General features: G+C 50.4%; 1 protein-coding gene across 1 annotated transcript in view; it reads left to right on the top strand.

Annotated features, from left to right (window-relative positions):
* Positions 1-9,582, top strand: part of TDRD5 (tudor domain containing 5) — a 12,975-nt gene extending 3,393 nt beyond the window's left edge. Inside the window, exons 3-11 of the mRNA XM_027894171.1 lie at positions 8-266; positions 1,067-1,185; positions 1,970-2,190; positions 2,876-3,082; positions 4,087-4,153; positions 5,102-5,302; positions 7,610-7,771; positions 8,257-8,395; positions 9,247-9,582. Coding sequence (XP_027749972.1) covers positions 8-266; positions 1,067-1,185; positions 1,970-2,190; positions 2,876-3,082; positions 4,087-4,153; positions 5,102-5,302; positions 7,610-7,771; positions 8,257-8,395; positions 9,247-9,470 — 1,599 coding nt within the window. The 3' untranslated portion in view covers positions 9,471-9,582. The remainder of the gene's footprint in view (positions 1-7; positions 267-1,066; positions 1,186-1,969; positions 2,191-2,875; positions 3,083-4,086; positions 4,154-5,101; positions 5,303-7,609; positions 7,772-8,256; positions 8,396-9,246) is intronic.
* Positions 9,583-17,537: the final 7,955 nt, after the last annotated feature.

Genomic DNA, 17,537 nt, shown 5'->3' on the forward strand with positions numbered 1-17,537 from the left:
GGCTGAGCTGCAGGACCTGCTGAGCTCCTCCCCTCTCCTGCTCCAGGACCTGGACAAGGCCTTCCTCAGCTGCTTTGGCCAGGAGTTCCCGTACAGGCAGTGCGGGTTTTCCTCCGCACTCGAAGCCCTCAGGAGCGTGTCTGATGTCATTGTGGTGGAGCAGACAAAGGCAGGGTCCTTGCTGGTCCTGAGGCAGCACGTGGCAAAGGAGGCAGAGCAGGAAGAGGGGCCTCAAAGTGAGGCGCAGGACGAAGAGGAGATGCAAGGTGAGGGGGGGCGTTTGACTGAAAGCACGAAGTAGCCCTTACAAGCTCTGTAGCCAAGCAACTACGTTTCAAGTGGCTCTTACTGCGTTTCCAGCTGCTGTAGTAGTCCAGGTTCCCTTGGGTTTTAGCACAGAAAGGCTGTTGTGTGCTGCAGAAGCAGCTGTCACAAGGCAGTTGTCTTGGTAGCAGAGAGCTTAACTGGCATTTTTCAACATGTTGTCACTGTTTTTTGATGTGAGGTGAAAGAAGGGATGTTTAGCCCGTTCAGAGAATGAACTTTCTGAGTGTGTCTGTGTGTGTAGGACTGGAATTTCTAGTCATTCAGTGCAGTAGGTAACGAAATGAGAAGGATCTTCTGAACATCTGCTCTGCAGGCTGGTGAAGCTTTTCTGACATTCTTTTTGAGGCCACATTTAACACTGGCCTGAAAGGCACAGCTGCAGTGTTCCACAAAAGAGACAAGACTGCAGATGCCCTCAGTGTTCTCATAAAACCTACAGTAGAGGGTGGAAAAATCCCATAGAGATACTGACACATTCATGGCTTTTCTGGGGAAAATTAATTTTGGCATCATTCTAGCAGTGGATTTTAGCACTTGGCATGCTTGTAAGAGCAAGCAATTGTTTTGGTTTGTTTCAGCTTATGAGTACAGTGAATCCTCATGAGTGTGGTGGCTGTGAATGCTACAAGAAATGAGGGAAACACCACCAGTGTTTTCAGATGTTTTCTCCCTCTGCTTAATATGCTACACTGCATCAGTCCAATCAGTAAGAATAACAGCCAAAATGTCATCTTTGCAGCCGAGATGCCCCCTTTGGAACCTGTCTGTGAGACAGATGACTTCTACCAGGCAGCCCTTCTGATGAAGGTGGAGCCAGTGGAAACACAAGCAGTAGATCTGGGTGATCGCCTCAAACAAGTAAGTGGTGGACAAGTGACCTGTAGCTTTTTCATGTCTTATTCGGGTGGGTGGATAACTCTTTTTACTGTCTTTGTTGAGTTTGCATTGTTGATGCACTGTTCCCATCTACACTAGTTCAAAGGAAATAATGTTTTCAGCAGTAAGAGTAACACACAGTTGACAGCTGTGCTAGCAGCTCACTTGTACAAATCTGTCTGGAGTAAGAAAAGAACAAAGCTCGTAGATTTTGTTTGGGTTTTTGTCCTAGTGTGAAAGTGGGATGCATTTATACCTTCTGTCACTTCTGAGTCATTTTCAGATAGTTTTGCTCATTCGGTCATGTACTTTTTCATGATCATGGAACATAGAGATAACATCTTTTCAGTAAAATCTAGGTGGGTTGAATTTGGTTTGGGTTTTACTTTTTTGGTTTGCTTTGTTTGGTTTTGTGGGGTTTTTTGTTTTGTTTTGCTTTTTTAGCAACAGCCATTCACTACTTTTATCGAAACACGTGACATGACTTCAATTCCTCTCCTTTATTCCTTGTAGGAAAATGAGCAAGGTATTTTTGTTGCACCCCTCTTTACACTGGAGGGAAGGAGGAAAGAGAGTGTGAAAAACTTCCACAGGGAAAGTTTGGATCCAGGTTAATGCAATTTGTTGAGATTCTCTGATGTTCAGTAATTCACAGGTCCCTGGGAAAGCAGAACTAATTTTTTTAACTTACTGGAAAGGCCAGTTATGTGTGATCAGTGTATGACAAGACAGATCTGAGTGCCACCTTCCTCTTATCCCTTTGCAGCCTCAAGATTTTCAGCAGTTGCTACCAAACAAGCTGACACTGTCTCTAGAAATCCCCCCGGATGCTGTTCAGGACAGCAGCCTTTGCAGTTTACCACCTCTGAAGAGAAAGTGCTTGGTGGGAGTCATTGTAGAATTCATCGTCTCTCCTACCCAGTTCTACGTCCAAATCTGCGGCAGGGAAACATCCTACAAACTGCAGGATCTGATGTTTGAGATGAGGTGGGAGCACGCTGTGCCGGTGCAGTGCTGCTGCCTCTGGTGTGTGTGTGTGTTTGTGGGGAGGGAACGGGGCAGCAGCTGGTGGTGATGGTCAGTGCTGGCCTCATTACTTGGTAATTGGATGCAGGTGCTGTACTGAAACACCTTCTCATCCTGCTTCTCCATTCCTCTTAACTCACAAGTGTGGTCAACAGCAAAATAGTCCTAGGCTGTTCTGGACTTTAAAAGCCTGGAAAGGTTATGGAGTTGAGCTTGAAGGGTTCCTTTGCCTTGTCTGTGCTGCTGTTGCTAATGTGCTCAGTTAAAGCTTCTATTTCCATCTCCAACACTTTCAACCAGTGCTCTGGAACCTGGTTCATAAGAAGCACTGACATGTAAAGGTAATGTTAAAAAAACTAATGTTTAGAATGACTGTATTTAGCCTCTGGTTAATCCCCATTAATTAACTTTTTGTTGGATCCTGAGAATATCATTCAAGTGTTAAAAATTTGGGTTTGAGTTTTTTTGTTGCCGTTGCAGTTCAGGTGTGGAAGAACAGAGATATAAAGGATCTATTGAAACCACCCCTGAAAATTCGTGTCGTGGGGACTTTAAAAAATCAGGAATCTTTTGATGCCCCACGTATTTCTCCTTGTTCTTCTCATGCATCCCACTAAGCAGAGTTCCTCCCTGTGATCTTTTGCAGACACCTTTACTCCCATAAACTCGTCTCTGATAAATACATCATGCCTGACTCTGCAGTGCGGCCCGGACAGCTCTGCTGTGTGATGGTCTCCAAATGGTGGTACCGTGTTATCATCCACCGTGTGGTCAGTGACCAAGAAGTGGAGGTGTTCTACGCAGATTATGGACAGCTCCAAATTGTCCAGAAGTCTTGGCTGAGATTCCTCAAGTAAGTAGATTGCACATGGGCGGCAGGACAGCTGAGGTTGGATTTAACTTCTGGAGGGCATCCTGCCCGAGCTCCCCGATCCAGTGGGGCCGTCTGGAATAGGCTGCCCAGACTTTGTCAAGACAGTTTTTGAATGTTTCCAAGGATGGAGATTTCATTACCTCTTTGGGCAACCTGTTGCAGTGCTTGCTCGCTCTCATGGTAAAAAGGCCACTTTCCTGACGGCTGGCCCTGGGTGTGTGCTGGTGTGTGGTGGTGTTCCTGCCCAAGTGCAGGACTTTGCAGGACTTTGAGGTTCCTGTCTGCCCATTTCTATCCTGTCGAGATCCATCTGGATGGCAGCCTGAGCCTCTGGGGTATCAGCCACTCCTGCCAGTTTTGTACCATCAGCAGACTGAGGGTAGACTTGTCCAGATCAGTAATGAAGGTGCTGAACAGTGCTGGACTCAGCGTTGACCCCTGGGGTACGCTGCTAAATCCTTTCCTGTTTCTGCCTTCACTCCTCAGTCTGTCCCCTTGCTGCTTTTTGTCACCTCGGGGCAAGATCCCTAATCCCCCTTCTTGTGTTCCATGAGTGAACCTCAGTCCAAGTGGGACACATTTTGGGTGCCAGAGGTACTTGTTCTCTGCAGTTCAGCACATTTTCCATATTTGCATCTTCCCCCTCATTTGCCTCTCTTCATGCCTGGTTGTTGGCATTCTTTGGATTCAAAATTCATGGCTCTCTGTCCCTAACTTTGTCTCCACAAGGAGTTCTGATGGGAAGGTGCTTGTGCCAGGGACTGTATAAAGTACCAGTTGTTACTGCTGTCTCTGCTGTGCCCATTCTCCGAATGTGGAGTGTTTTCCAAAGCTGCTGTTGGGTTTTAGTCATAAGCACACAATCCATTGTATGCCTCTCTATTCCTAAACTGATAATAAAACCCAGAAGAGGAGGCAGTTCTGCCCTGCTGCTGATTTTTCCCTATTTTTGCAGTAATGGCTTTGCTTTCTTTGTATTTTAGGTGGCACTACTTGAAGCTCCCTGCTCAGGCCATCCCATGTTCCTTGGCATGGGTAAAACCCGTGGAGGTACATGTTCACGTGCAGTTTTGTTTACTGACATATGTACAAGAGTTACCAAGTAGAGGTTGTCTTTTTCTCCTGCTAAGGGCAGGCATTTTGGGTGAATTTAGGTCCTGTTGATATTTACAGCAGAACTGGTGCTGTTGTTTCCAGCAGAGTGTGACTGGGTAAGTCTCTGCTCAGCAAGCAGTCACCCTTCCAATGCTTTCCTTACCATCAGAGCAGTCTTGCTTATATTCCAGCAGAAACTGTTAAACTACTGAGCAAACCTGTTCCTTTCCTTGCCAGTAGTTCCCCAGGGTCCTTCTGAAGCCTTGGTAGCTCCAGCCCCTCTGTTTTTAAAAAACTCTTCTGTGACAGAGCTTTAAGTGCAGTCAGCACAGCCAAAGAGTTATAGAGGTCATAAAGTTCCTCTGTGGTGGGAAACCTTTTGGTCATGAAGCAGGAGAAGTACAGTCTCTGAAGGAAAGCATGTGAGTGGAGTTGCTTCTTCTGTGTGTTTTAAAGATGCTACTTCTAAAAAGTTGTTTCCTCTGGGTTTTGAGAGTTAATCACCATTTTCATTGCAGTGAGGCTTAGCAGCTTCTCAATAACTTTTGATACTTCTGACATCTGTAAAATCCCACGATTCCAGGAATTAAAAAACCAAAATAAACACCAAACAACTGTATTTTAGGCAGTTGTGGTAAAATCCCTGGCGAATGCCATTGAACTGTGTTTGGAAGTGGGTATTTAGGGTAGAAGGGCATTTCCAGTGTACCCAGCATTGCAGGCTTTGGGGTAGTTGGGTTTAGTTCTATGCTGGGAAGCTGGTCTGCCTGACTTTCCTGTATTTGTCACTGGTCTGGCCTAGCTCAGTTGCCTTTTTACAAGTGCCCTCCACCAGAAAAAGTCTCAGGTGTGGTGGACATTGGTCTGTTTTTAGTAACTTTACATCCTGGTTTTCTCCCTCAGGGTACGTGGTCTCCTGCAGCAACTCTCGTGTTCAAGAATCTCTGTCGCTTCAAGGAGCTTGTGGGCGTCGTGGATGAATATGTGGATGGTGTCCTGTACCTCTTCCTCTGTGACACATCCACCAAGGAGGATGTCTACTTCCACTACGTCTTGAGGGATATGGGATATGCTGATGTGTGTGGAGAGAACATTCCTTCCCAGGTCAGGAGGGAGGCGTGTGCTGCTGAAAGGAAGGGCAAGGAAAGGACCCCTGGCTGAGTGCCTGTAATGTGAAGATCTTTACCTTGAATTCAAGTAGTTTTGTGAAGAGCAAAACTGGTATTCCCTGCTTTCCTGTAGCTTACCGTTTGTGGTTGCAACCCACAGTGTGTAATTCTATGGCGAGAGCTTGCTTTTTGGCTAAGGTGGAATCTGATGATACGGCAGAGATGTTCTTTTTTAGCAGAGCATATTATTTCCACTGTCTTCTGGCAGTGGATTAGAAACTAATTAGCGTGGCAGTGTTGCAGATTCAGCTGACACGTGTCTTGTAGAGATAACAGGGAAAAGTAAAATCACTGCAGGTATTCTGAGCATAAGGCCAAACTGAGATGGAATTGGGAGGTCGTTAAGAGATGTGTTAATTGAGGTGCCTGACTCATCCAACCAGTTAATGAGAGCTCAAGTTCATTAGATTTTATTGTATGGCTTGAAGTAGTGCTGCATAGTGAGGAACAGAACACTTCCATCTTCAAAAGGGGCAAGAAGGAGGACCCAGGAAACTCCTGGCCGGTCAGCCTCGCCCTCATCCCTGGAGAGGTGATGGAACAGGGCACTCTGGAGGTCATCACCAGGCGTGTAGAAGTGAAGGTCACCAGGAGTGGTCAGCATGGATTCACCAAGGGGAAACCCTTCTTGACCAATCTGATAGCTTTCTGTGACAACGTGGCAGGATGGGTTGATGGGGGGAGAGCAGTGGGTGGGGTGTACCTCGACCTGAGCAAGGCTTTTGACGCTGTCTCCCATGACACCCTCGCAGGTAAGCTCGGGAAATGTGGGTTAGGTGAAGGGGCAGTGAGGTGGATCAACAACTGGCTGAATGGCAGAGCTCAGAGGGTCAGCAGCAGCAGAGTAGAATCCAGTTGGAGGCCTGGAGTCTGTGGCTTTCCCCTGGGATCAGCAGTGGGTCCAGTCTTAATCAGCTTTTTTATCAATGACCTGGAAGAAGGGATAGAATGTACCTTCAGCGAGTTTGCTGATGGTACAAAAGTGGGGGAGTGGGTGATACACTTAAAGGCTGTGCTCCCATTCAGGGGGACCTTGACAGGCTGGAGAACCGGGCAGAGGGAAACCTAAAGAGGTTCAGCAAGGGCAGCTGCAGGGTCCTGCACCTGGGGAGGAATAACCCCAATACCAGTACAGGTTGTGGGCTGACCTGGAGATCACTGTGGAGAAGGACCTGGGAGTACTGGTGGGCCAATGGGATCCTGGGGTACATTGGGAAGAGTGTGGCCAGCAGGTCGAGGGAGGTGATTTTGCCCCTCTACTCAGCCCTAATGAGGCCACATCTCCAGTGCTGTGTCCAGTTCTGGGCAGGTTCCAAGAGGATGGTGCCAGGCTCTGCTTGGTGGTGCTTGGTAACAGGACGAGGAGTAATGGCCATAAACTTAAACACAAGAAGCTCTACCTCAGCTTGAGGAAGAACATCAAGTTGAGGGTGGCAGAGCACTGGAACAGGCCGCCCAGGGAATCTCTCTGTCTCTGGAGACATTCCAAACCCAGCTGGATGTGTTCCTGCCACCTGTTCCAGGTGACCCTTCCTTGGGAGGGAGGTTGAACTGGATGATCTCCAGAGGTCCCTTCCAACCCTTACAATTCTGTGATAATAAATTATCTTGGCCTTCTGTGCTCTAGGCACTGAAGGCTGGTTGTGCCATTATCAAACAGAGTTATGGAAATGGTCTTGGTTTAAAAACTCTTACTTTGCCAGTGAAAGGTACCGTGTTGGACAGTGTAACCATGGTAGATTGCCCATTGTGCCTCAGACAGACATCCCAGTTGTGAGCCAGTGCAGAGGGCATTTGTGCTTTAGACTCCTCTGTATCATTACCTGCCTGTATCAGCTCAGTAAGAACTGTGTGGATGATGAAAACCCTGGGAAAGGCACTGCTGTGATTTTATACCTCAGCAGAAAACTGGGCTTTACAGCCTGGAGTGCTTCTGTCTGCTGCTTTCTTCAGTAGATGCAGAATGAATGTTTTGGTGGGATTAGATCCCTATGATTGTAGTTTTGCATGTGTAGGTCCAGTTTTGATGGGGAGAGGGGCATTGCTGAGAAGTCTTGCTGCTGGCAGGAGAGGAGTTGATTTTCTTAGGAAGGTCCATTTCTACAAGAATTTTGAGCTCACTTGTGGGTGTTGTGCTTCTCCAGAAAACCTACTAGAGATTTGCTGAATTCTTTTTATTGTTTGTGGTGGTTACAACATGGGGTTTTCTCCTGTCCTGGTATGTTTTTGTATTTGTTCCCAGGAATTCAAGGAGCTGAATCCTTTGGCCTTGTATGTTCAGCCCAGTGGAAAGCAGGAGAATGATGAACTGGTGGAGCCAGACCTTTGCTTGCAGCAGGAATCTCTAGTTGCAGATAGTGAAACAGCAACCTCAAAGCTGGATGGGGCTGAGCTGTGTGACCAGGTGAGAGTTTGGCTGGGGCACAGCTATTGTTCCATGAAATCAGCTCCATGTGGCTGAGAGATGGGTGACCATCCCTGAAATGTGAGTTTAATTTGAATTCTTAACCAAAAATGCAGAGGGGCTTCCTCTGACTCAGTTCCTGCTTCCTTACAGAAACTCCCTCTGTCATTGCCATCACTGCTTCTGCGTGGGGGCTGCTGAGAGATGAGCCAGCTGCTGATTCTTTGCTAAGACATGGTGCTTTGTATCTTGTAATTTGTCACTCTTTTCAGCTTGCTGTGCAGGAAGAGCTGCCCTTTGGCCAAGGGAACTAGGGGTTTGTTGTTGTGTAGTTTTGTTGGTGTGGTTTTTTAATCATCCAGTTGCTGACATGCCAGTTCTTTGTAAATTTTGAGAGGTAATAAAGATCAGGGCAGCTGATGAACTGGGTGTGCGCTAATTGCACCCTCTCATGATTTTTTTTTTTTTTTAATGTACATTTGCAGACACCTCATTCTCTTGGAGAGTCCTCCATGCCTGCTGTCCTAGTCAAGTCAGAGGAAGATCTTTACACTTCCTTTATTTACTCCAAGCAACCAGCAGAAATGAGGCAAGATGACCCTGATCAGAAAGAAAGATTTTGCAGCAAGGCCCAGCTTTCTGAACTGTAAATCCTGCTGTTCCGCTCATGGCAATGCCATTCGTACTGGACACCCCTAACAGGACGGGTAGATTTGTCAGTCAGAGTTCACACAGCAGCAAGCTGAGCAGTCTGTTGCCGTGCCATGAGTTCTGCAGTCCCTGTTGGGTATCCTGGGGCTGGTGCTGCTGGAACAGATGGCAATGTTGGTGTTTCTGTGGGCTGGAGATGCCACAGTAATAAGTGGCTGGATGCAGTGCATCGGTTTGGCCTTTGTGCAACAAAATGGATTTCTAATTGTTTAATGGGAAGAAATGAATTGAGGGTTAGTTCCTTCATTGCTGCGTTTTGTTGTCTTTTCTAGACTTTCTGCTGCTTTCATGCAGAAGTCTTTGTTTCTCCACTCCATGCTGTGTTCATTTCATACTGAGTCTCCCAGTCTCTCAACTGAAAGGGACTAAAGCATTTTGTAAATCCTGTGAGGTCCCCTGCTTGGGTGTTTGTCTTCCATCTTCCAAATGATGAAAGAATTTACAACACCCCTACGAGAGTGGCTTGATTTACGAGATGGATTAAGTGCCTTGACAAAGGTGGGGGGGGGTTGTGCCTTGGAACAGGGCTGTCTGCCTTCCCTTTGGAGTTCCCTAGACACAAGCTACTGATTTCCCACCTCTGGGGGACAGGAAGAGAGGTCCTTGGGTTATACCACATCCAACTCGTCAAATAGGTGTGCAAGTAGCAAGTCCTCTTGCTATGATCTGGTAACATCCAGCAAAGGGGATTTCAGTCTAAACTGGAGCTCCTGGATTTGCCAGTGGAGATCTGATCTTTCTTTTCTCTGTCCTTCCTTATGCAGGTGAAGAGAACATGAAGAATGAAGACCTTCCCAGGAGCCGGCCTCTGTGGTGCCAACCTCACAAACTCCACGTCCCTCCTGCCACACTCACTGCAGTGTTGGCAGCTGCACGATTGGCCACTTCCAGTGGCTCCCCAGCCTGGGAAGGCAGGTGTGAGAAGAGGGGAGAAGCTGGAGCTGCTGCCAGGGAAGGCTGCTGTGAGCAGCACAGGCTCTCTGGATAGCCATGCTGTTGGGGTTTGTCTTTTTTGTTTGTGGTTTGGTTTTTTTTGTTTGTTTTTTTTTTTTTTTCACAAACATTTAATCCCTTGAAAAAACTTTCTGGGTCTGACGTCTCAGGTGTGCCCAGCATGTGAGATACATGTTAATTTTACTTTCAGGAAAATACTTTGGGTTTGTATTTTTACTTTCAGGGAAACGCTTTGGTTTTGTTGTACCGGTGGTGTACTGGGTTACTGCTCTTTAATATTATGGTTCAGGAGAACATCTAAGTGTCACGTTGTGTTATAAACCCTTTAAGTTTAGGAGAGGGAAACTGGCTCCCTGTCCTTTCCTCCCTTGGTGCATGAGCAGTTTTGACATTGTTTTTTAGCACAGGGGGTGCTCTACACACTCCTTGCTCTGAGGAGAGCTGAAGAAACCTTCCCCAAGAAGAAGGTGCTGGGATTTTGTTGGATGCCATGTATACAAAGCATCAGGAATCTGATAAATAAAAATCTGTAAAGAATTCAGCAAGAGAAAACTTGAAGCTTGACATTGGCCATGTTTATATAGCTTTGTGCCTGGGGCAGAAAGTGATGAGTGTGAGGCTGCTGATGCAAAGAAAAGCAGTGAAAACAGAGGTGCCCTGGTTAGGAATGCTGACATTCAGGTGCCTTGCTGGTCCCTAGACTGTTCCTCAGGGCCTTCAAGGACTAGGTGATCTTTAAAGCTCTTCCAACCCAAACCATTCTATGATTCCATTGTTTTAATTTCGGCATTTTGAGTTTGGTTTGGGATGTGAAAGGGCTAAAACAGGAAATGTGGGACTTGTTAGAAAGCAACTGCTGGGGAAGCTGATGAAGGGAGGTGAAAGCAGAACGATGAGGAGCAGGGGCTGTTCAATCCAGTGCAGGGTTGCCTGACCTCTCTGGTGCCGTGTTTGGGCCGGGGTGCTCATTGCACATGTTTGTCATCCATTGACTGTAACGGAGCTGAGGTTGCTGGGGAGTCACCCCCTCTGCTGCAGGACCCCCGTTTGGTTTCAGGGAGGTGAGAACTGGGGGCTAGGGTAGGGTGTCCCAAGGAGACCCCCACACCCTCCTCTGCCTCTCCTCGTTGTGCAGCAGGGGCTGGAACCCAGAGGAGCTGTGACCTTGCTGCTGCTGGATCACTGCTAGATGGCAGCCGAGGCCAGCACTCAGCTGTTCAGCTCCCTGCAGCCTAAAACTCCTTCTCTCTGGGGGTCCGGGAGGGTGAGGGAGGTGAGGAGCTGAAGAAGTCTCTGGTGAGTGAGCAGTGCCCCCATTCCTGGCTGGGGCTGTCTCTCCCCACTCCTTGCCTGGGGTGTGGGGGGGGTGTAAGAGGGAACCTTGGGGATGGGTCCCACTGCTGCTTGGTGAGGGCTGTCCCGAGGAATTGGAGATGAGGAGATGCTGTGGGGGGCTGGAAGGGGATGTGTGGACGTGGGGAGCTTACATGTGTGCAGAAAGGGAGCAGCATTTCCCTTCCCAGAGCAGTTTGGCTCACATTTCTCATGCCCAGCAGGCCCCTGTTTGTACATTTGTTGCCTAAGGCAGTGGAAAAAGAGAAAGATGCCTCAGGGACTGCAAAGTGATGCTGTATTCATGTCCCTGCTCCTGGGCGTTGCTGTGCCAGTGCCAGGCAGTGGGGAGGGAGAGGTGGCTTTGCCAGGCACCAGGATAAACCACCTTGTCAATTTTGGGGGAACCGAGCCCCACAGAGGTGTCTGATGGAAGGATTAAGGTGCTCTGCAGGTGTCATGTTTCTACTGGAGGGGTCAGTAGTGCCCCCACCCCCCATCCTCTCTGAACATCATCTCTGTGGAACACTGGGGGCCCTTTCACTGGAGTGGTGTGGCCGGTGTGGGTGCCCCTCATTCCAGGGGGTGTCCTGCCCCTCCAAAGGAGCTTGGGATGGAGCTGCTTCCCTCTCCTTTGCCCCTGCTTTCCCCTTTCCCCATAGGTGTGGGGCAGCCGTGCTGCCAGCAGAGGTTATCGACTGGGAGTGCCCGGGGCGAGGACCAAAATGTTTAGAGCAGATTAAAAATTGAAAGGCTTTGCAGCTCTCCCTAAAAGCCGGGGTTAAGCAACACCCCGGCGAGGTGTGTGCTCAGGGGACTCACTAATGGACTCGGGCAGCATCAGGGGCCTGGGGTCAGCCCTGGCAGGTGGATGGAGCTGGGGTGGGTGGCTCTGCTCCCCACTGGGATGGTAGGAAGCAGGTGATGGAAATGTGGTGTCCCCGCAGCTGGGGCCATGTACGTTAGAGCAGAGCCAGACCTGGACCAACTCAAGAAGGATCCCGGGGTGTTGGCGAGTCTGGAAAGGGTGAGGAGCGATGCTCTGGGCAGGGATTTTGTTTTGAGGGGTGTGTTTACGGAAGAGTTTCTCCGGGCACCTGCAAGCAGCTGCCTGACCGTGGTGGTAATCGGGTGCTTTGAGTTTTAAACGGGCTGTCAGGAAGTATTTGGCTGGTGAGGAGGATGGAAGGTGACAGCTTGCTTTGGAGGAGCTCAGCGCTGCAGAGGTGGCCAAACAGCTCCTCGTGGTGCTCTGGGTTGCAGGAGGGCTGGGCAGGAGCTTGGGGTGCCCAGGCTGAATGCCAGGGGCACAGGGGTACCCAGGCTGGCCCTGTGGTGGTCTCTGTGACGGGTGTTATGTCAGCAAGGCTGAAATTTTTCAGATTCATGCATCAGCCCATCCCTCCCCACCCCGCTGCACTTTTGAGTCAACCTATGCTCTGGAACATGGGGTTCAACTGAGTAAATCATTTGGACTTGAAAACCAAAATTGAGTGCTTCTGACCCTAAAAACATTTGTCTTTTTATTTTTAGACGTGTTTGGATTTTTTTCAGATGGAAATTGAGTACTTTCCTGGTTTGGGGAGGATAAAAGTGCACTCAACCCTGCATCAGATTGTTTCACTTGACCCACGAGTAAATGCTTTTCTTTCCTGTGACCTGGAAGGATTTCTTTCTCTTTCCATTTGGCAAGAAAAACGGAAAAGCCAATTCTTGGTACAGGTCACTGCAAAATAAGGTCTGGAGCTGGAGCTTTTCAGCCTGAGTGCAGTGCCAAGACCCATCAGCTCTTCCCACTGGTCCCTCGAGTGTCTCCCTTTTTCTTGCAGTAAAAAGCCCTGTTTTTCCCTTGCATTTTGCTGGGAGCAAATGACTGGTAGGCAGGAGAGCAGCCTCTGGCTGCTGGGTTTTGGATGAGCAGAGATGGGGATGGTGCTTGTGCCTTGCTGGATTTTTGGAGGGTGACTTAGAGGCCACCCCTGGGATGGGTTGTGCAAGCTGAGCAACACTTCATCTCTGCAAAGGCCCGTTTGGGGGGAAATGCTAAGAGACTCCTGCTGGCAGGAAGGAGTATGGAGACCTGGGGCAGCAAGTACTGCTGGAGCATCCCAGGGTTGGGAAATGGGTCAGTGCTGCCATTTACCTGAAGCAGGGCTGTGCTCCTGGGCCTGATGCTGCCTGGAAGGGTCTGTGCACACCCCATCCCACAGAAATGGGGTCTGTGAGTGTCTTTCTGAGCATCCACTTGCATCCGAGTGAGTTCTCCCATCTCCTCTCCATCTTGGACCTGTTCAGGTGGTGTTTCCAGTGTTAGTGGCACCACTCCAAGCAGAGCATGCAAAGGAGAGGGAGAAGAGGGGGTGTCCTTGTGGGTGATGGGGGATGCCTTGAGCTCGCAGGCAGCAAGAGGAAGGGGCACGTGGCATGGGCTGTTCTGCATTCAGAGTTTAGGACCAGTTGGAATTGGGGCTGTTGCTGGAGAAACTCTTCACTGGTACTGCTGGGGGTGGGGGGTTGAAATTGGCTCCTTCCCACTGACAGTGAGTTGGTCAGGGCAAACAGGGAGGGCTTGGGATGGATGAGGTTCCCCCCAGCCCTGGGTGCCCTTGCCCTGAGTGTGTGCAGGCTTGTCACCCCCTCCCCACTGCAAGGAGGTTTCTGTCCTGATTCAGCTCTTCCAGGGCAGAAGCTGATTGCAGAGGGGTTGTGATCTCACTTGTGCTTTTAATCCCACTGCTGTCAAGCTCCATTAGGAGGTTTGGCATCATCTCACTACCTCTGGGGCCGGGCCCAGCCTGAAATGAGGACAAGTCTGGGCCGTGCTGGAGCGGGCAGGGGCCGGGCAGGCAGGGATGCTTTAGGGGCCGTACCTGCCCCCACTGCTCTCCCCAGCACTTCCAGGCATCGTGGGGGCCGCAATGAGCAAGGACCGGCTCATTTTGGTGGCCTGGCCACTTTTGGGAGCAGGATGGGGAGGAGTTGGGATGGCGGCAAGCGCCACTCCCCAGGCACTGAGGGTGCTCGAAAACCTTTCTCGGCGCTGCAGCCTCAGCCCACGCTCTGCTCCAGCCGCACTTTGGTAACCCACGGCTGACCTCCCCCTGCTCCCACAGCACGTGTGGCTGTGTCCGGGCTGCGTGAGGCCGGGCATCCCGCCCCGCGCTGCCGCATGCGGCTCCCGCTGCACCGGGAAGGGGAACTAATGGGCTAGAAACTGGGGCTGAACATCCTTCCCAGCCTCCCAGAGTGGGCTGCACAGCTCGGCAATGTGAGGGGAAGGTGCTGTCACTCATCCCTGTCCTGGCCACTGATGCCCCGTGAGCAGCTCCCAGGATTTCCAGGCCTAGCCCGGCCCATCATGGTTCTCCTGAGCTTGTTCATAGCAGCTCCATCTGGCCCTGGGCTTGCAGCTGCCTGGGAAGGAGCTGGCATGTGACGAGCATGGAGAAGAGCAGGAAAGGTGGGAATAGATCTGGAACCCTACAGGTGCCTGGAGGGGGGGGGCTGACTGGGTCATCATCGGGGTAATGTCTCAATTTTCGTGATCTCCCTCCCAGCTATGCCAGAGCTGGGCTCATCTGCCCACAGCCAGTGAGGGGGTTTGGCAGGCACTGCTGTGCTGATTATGGCCAGAACATGGCTTTGAAAGGCTCCTGTGCAGCCAGGGTGGTTGGGAAGGGGTCTGCTGCTAAAAGAAAGAGAAAACCTTCTAGGGGCTGCCACCACAGTGGGGGTTTCAGCCCTGCCCTGTGCTGGGGCTCAGGGGTGCTGGTTTGGGTTGGGGTAGCACCTCTGCACTCCCTGCTCCTTGCTGGTGGCTCAAGCCTGGCTTCAGCCCTGTAAATTTGTCCTGTGCTCCCCTGTCACATGTGTGGCCTGTGGGTGATCCCTGGGAGGATGCTCCAACCAAACCACAGAGCTTGCATTACCATGAGCCTGGAGAAGTGGTCGGTGTATGTGTGATAACATCACACGTGGCTGGAAGGAGTTAATTTTCTGCTCTGTCCTTCCTTCCCACTCCCCTGAGCATCGCCCAGACTCTCTCTGGGGCTGGGGTGGGCTTTTCCCTGTGCCTGGTGTTGGCCCTGCTTAGAGCCAAGTCCCTCAAATCCCACAGGGCGTATTTTCCCTCCCAACCTGGCGCTGTGGCCGTGCCCGCAGCGATGGATGGGCCTCTGCCAAGCCAGGCAGGGCTGTGGTTTGGCAGGCACAGAGACCCCTCAGCCGATCAATGCACCGAGGAAATTCCTGCTCACACAAGAGCTGACTGGCAGCACCTCCCCCCAGCCCCTTTCTCCTAACCAGGGGCTCTTCTTTGGTCACCAGAGCAGGGTGAAACCCCAGAAGGTGTTTTTTTTTCCTTACTGGAAAGCCCCAGACTGCTCACATGGTGCAGCATTTCCTCCCCAGAGCCAGGGAAAGCTGTTCAGATCCATCAAATATTTAGGCTTTGTGTTTGTGGGAGGGCAAAGGGGAAGATGTGGCTCATGCCAGAGCTGCACCTGCTGGTGATGGAGAGAGCAGCAGTGCTTTCCCTGTGGCATCCCCGTGTTGGCTTGGAAAAACCTTGCCTCTTCAAGGGTGCTGGGGAAAGGGGATGCAAATCAACAGGTTTTCTTAATTTATACAAGTATTCTATGGGCACTGCCATTCTAGAAGACATCCCAGTGGATACAGCTGGTCTTTTTGGCCCAGGTGTTACCCCTCCCTCCCTTTTTATCCCAAACTTGCCCAGATCCCACGTGAGGAAGTCTGATCTCTTCGTTGGCTCGTGCTGTGTCTCCTGAGGAGGATGAGTCCAGAGGGATGTGTTTACCCAGCTCAGGGCAAATGTCCTAGTTTTTGACTGGACAGTCCAAAATGCAACATGAGATGTTTTCCCCACACCTGGACTATCTCAAGGTAAGGTGAGTCCCTGACATGGTGCAGGAGCTCGTGGATAAAGCATCCTGCACAAAGCTGCCTGGATTTCCCTTCCACACCTTTAACCCTTGAGCCTTGGTCCCCCTGGACTCCTAAGCTGATTCCCATGCCCCCAGGATGGGGAAGCTGACCCAGCTGAAGGCAGGAAAATGCTCTTGCTCCCAGGCTGGTGCTCTGGGAGTGCGATGGGTTAACACAATGCTGCTGCTTAATTGCAGCCCAAAGCTGCAGATCCCCACCCCAGGGGAACATCATTGCAGCTCTGGATGTAAAATACTCAAGGGCTGATCTTTAATGATATTTATCTTTGTTTGGGAAGGAGACAGCATAACTCCTGGCTAATGACATTACCCCAGGCTCGTTCTGTCTCTCCTCCAGCACAGAGGGATGCCACTGTCACAGACAGCCCTGTGTGTCCCTGCTTGTCCCTGTGCAGAGTGGGCAGCCCTGGCCATGAACACCCAGCTTGGAGTTCCTAGATAGTTGTAGTGATGGAGAAAGATCTTTTTTTTTTTAAGGAATGCAGCCTCCCTTGACCAGTTCCTTGGGGACAACAACCATCTGCCTCATTAAAGAGATACACAGCAGGTCCCTTCTCCAGCCCAGCAGCACTGCGGGGTCTCTGTTCCCCTGAACATACCAGATTTGTGGTTGTGCATCCCAGGGTTGCAGGATGAGCGTGTCCCTCAGACAACGGAGATGTCAGGGCTGCTGGTCAGCTCCTGCTGAGTGTTCCTTGTGTGGCTGGGCTTGTTTTCCATTCTTGTGCTGGCAACGACAAACCCACCGAGGTGTGCAGTGAGTAATGAATGCACATCTGGCACGGGGAACGTGCTGGGGGGGGGGGGAAGCTGTGCATTAGCTCTGTGCTCCCCTGAGCCCTTCCCAGGGAGCAGGCAGGCTTGGGAATCTGTGGCCATGTGCTCTGGGATGGGGATGAGAGGGATGAAGGTGTGTGGTGAGGGGTACGGGTATCAAAGCATCGTGCTGAGACTCTGTAACCAGCTCTGTGCATGATCTTACCCTCCAACCAGAAACACTCGAGGGCTGAGGGGTGCTCTGGCTCCCAAGCTCCTTTCCATGTCCCCATTTACAGCCCAGTAGCCCTAATGTTGAGTGCACAAGGCAAGTAGAGAGCTCCAAACCTGCAAGGAGGAGGCTGGATGCTGGCTGGGATGGAATTTTGCACCGTCAGCCTTTTTCTGATTGATATAGTAGCCCTGGGCTCTGCTAAAAATGAAAAATAAAAGCAAGATCTAGCGTAGAACAAAATAAATCCTCCTGCCAGCAGCTGCAGGTTCAGCTCCTGAGTGTCCTCCAGCATCAGCGTTTTGGGCCGGTGGAAATGCTGGCCTGAACAGGAAGGAAATGATGGATGTGCTGGAGTGAAGGGGTGTGAGGTGTAACAAGGCAAGGGCACCCAGGAAGGCCCCAGCTCGCTCTGCAGCGTGGCTGTGGCTGTGGAAGCACACGCATGGAAGCCCTGGGGGCTCTGCATGTGCAGACACTATGAAAGAAGGATCCAAATGAGGATTCTTTGCGTCATTTTGTTCATCCTAACAAATGAGGGAGTGAGGTATCAGTGAGCAGAAGTGAAGTCTGGGGGCTTAGATTTTTTTTTTTTTACAGCAGAGGGAAATCAGAAGGAAGTAAAAGTATTTTATGCTTTTGCTGTAAAACTAGTCAGTGAAATCATTTTTAGTGCTGGAAAGGTGGAATTTCATTAAACCCACACGAACTTCCTGGGCTGATACAGGTTTAGCCACGATACTTCTATGAGCTTTAAAGTCAGTTGTGCACGAGAGTACTGCAATGTCTGAGGGCTGCAGAGGGTGACAATCTGGCG

Source organism: Empidonax traillii, unplaced genomic scaffold (genome assembly GCF_003031625.1).
Source record: "Empidonax traillii isolate 1590-97213 ecotype Southwest subspecies unplaced genomic scaffold, ASM303162v1 scaffold419:size1009643, whole genome shotgun sequence".
In the NCBI taxonomy this organism is placed as follows: domain Eukaryota; kingdom Metazoa; phylum Chordata; class Aves; order Passeriformes; family Tyrannidae; genus Empidonax; species Empidonax traillii.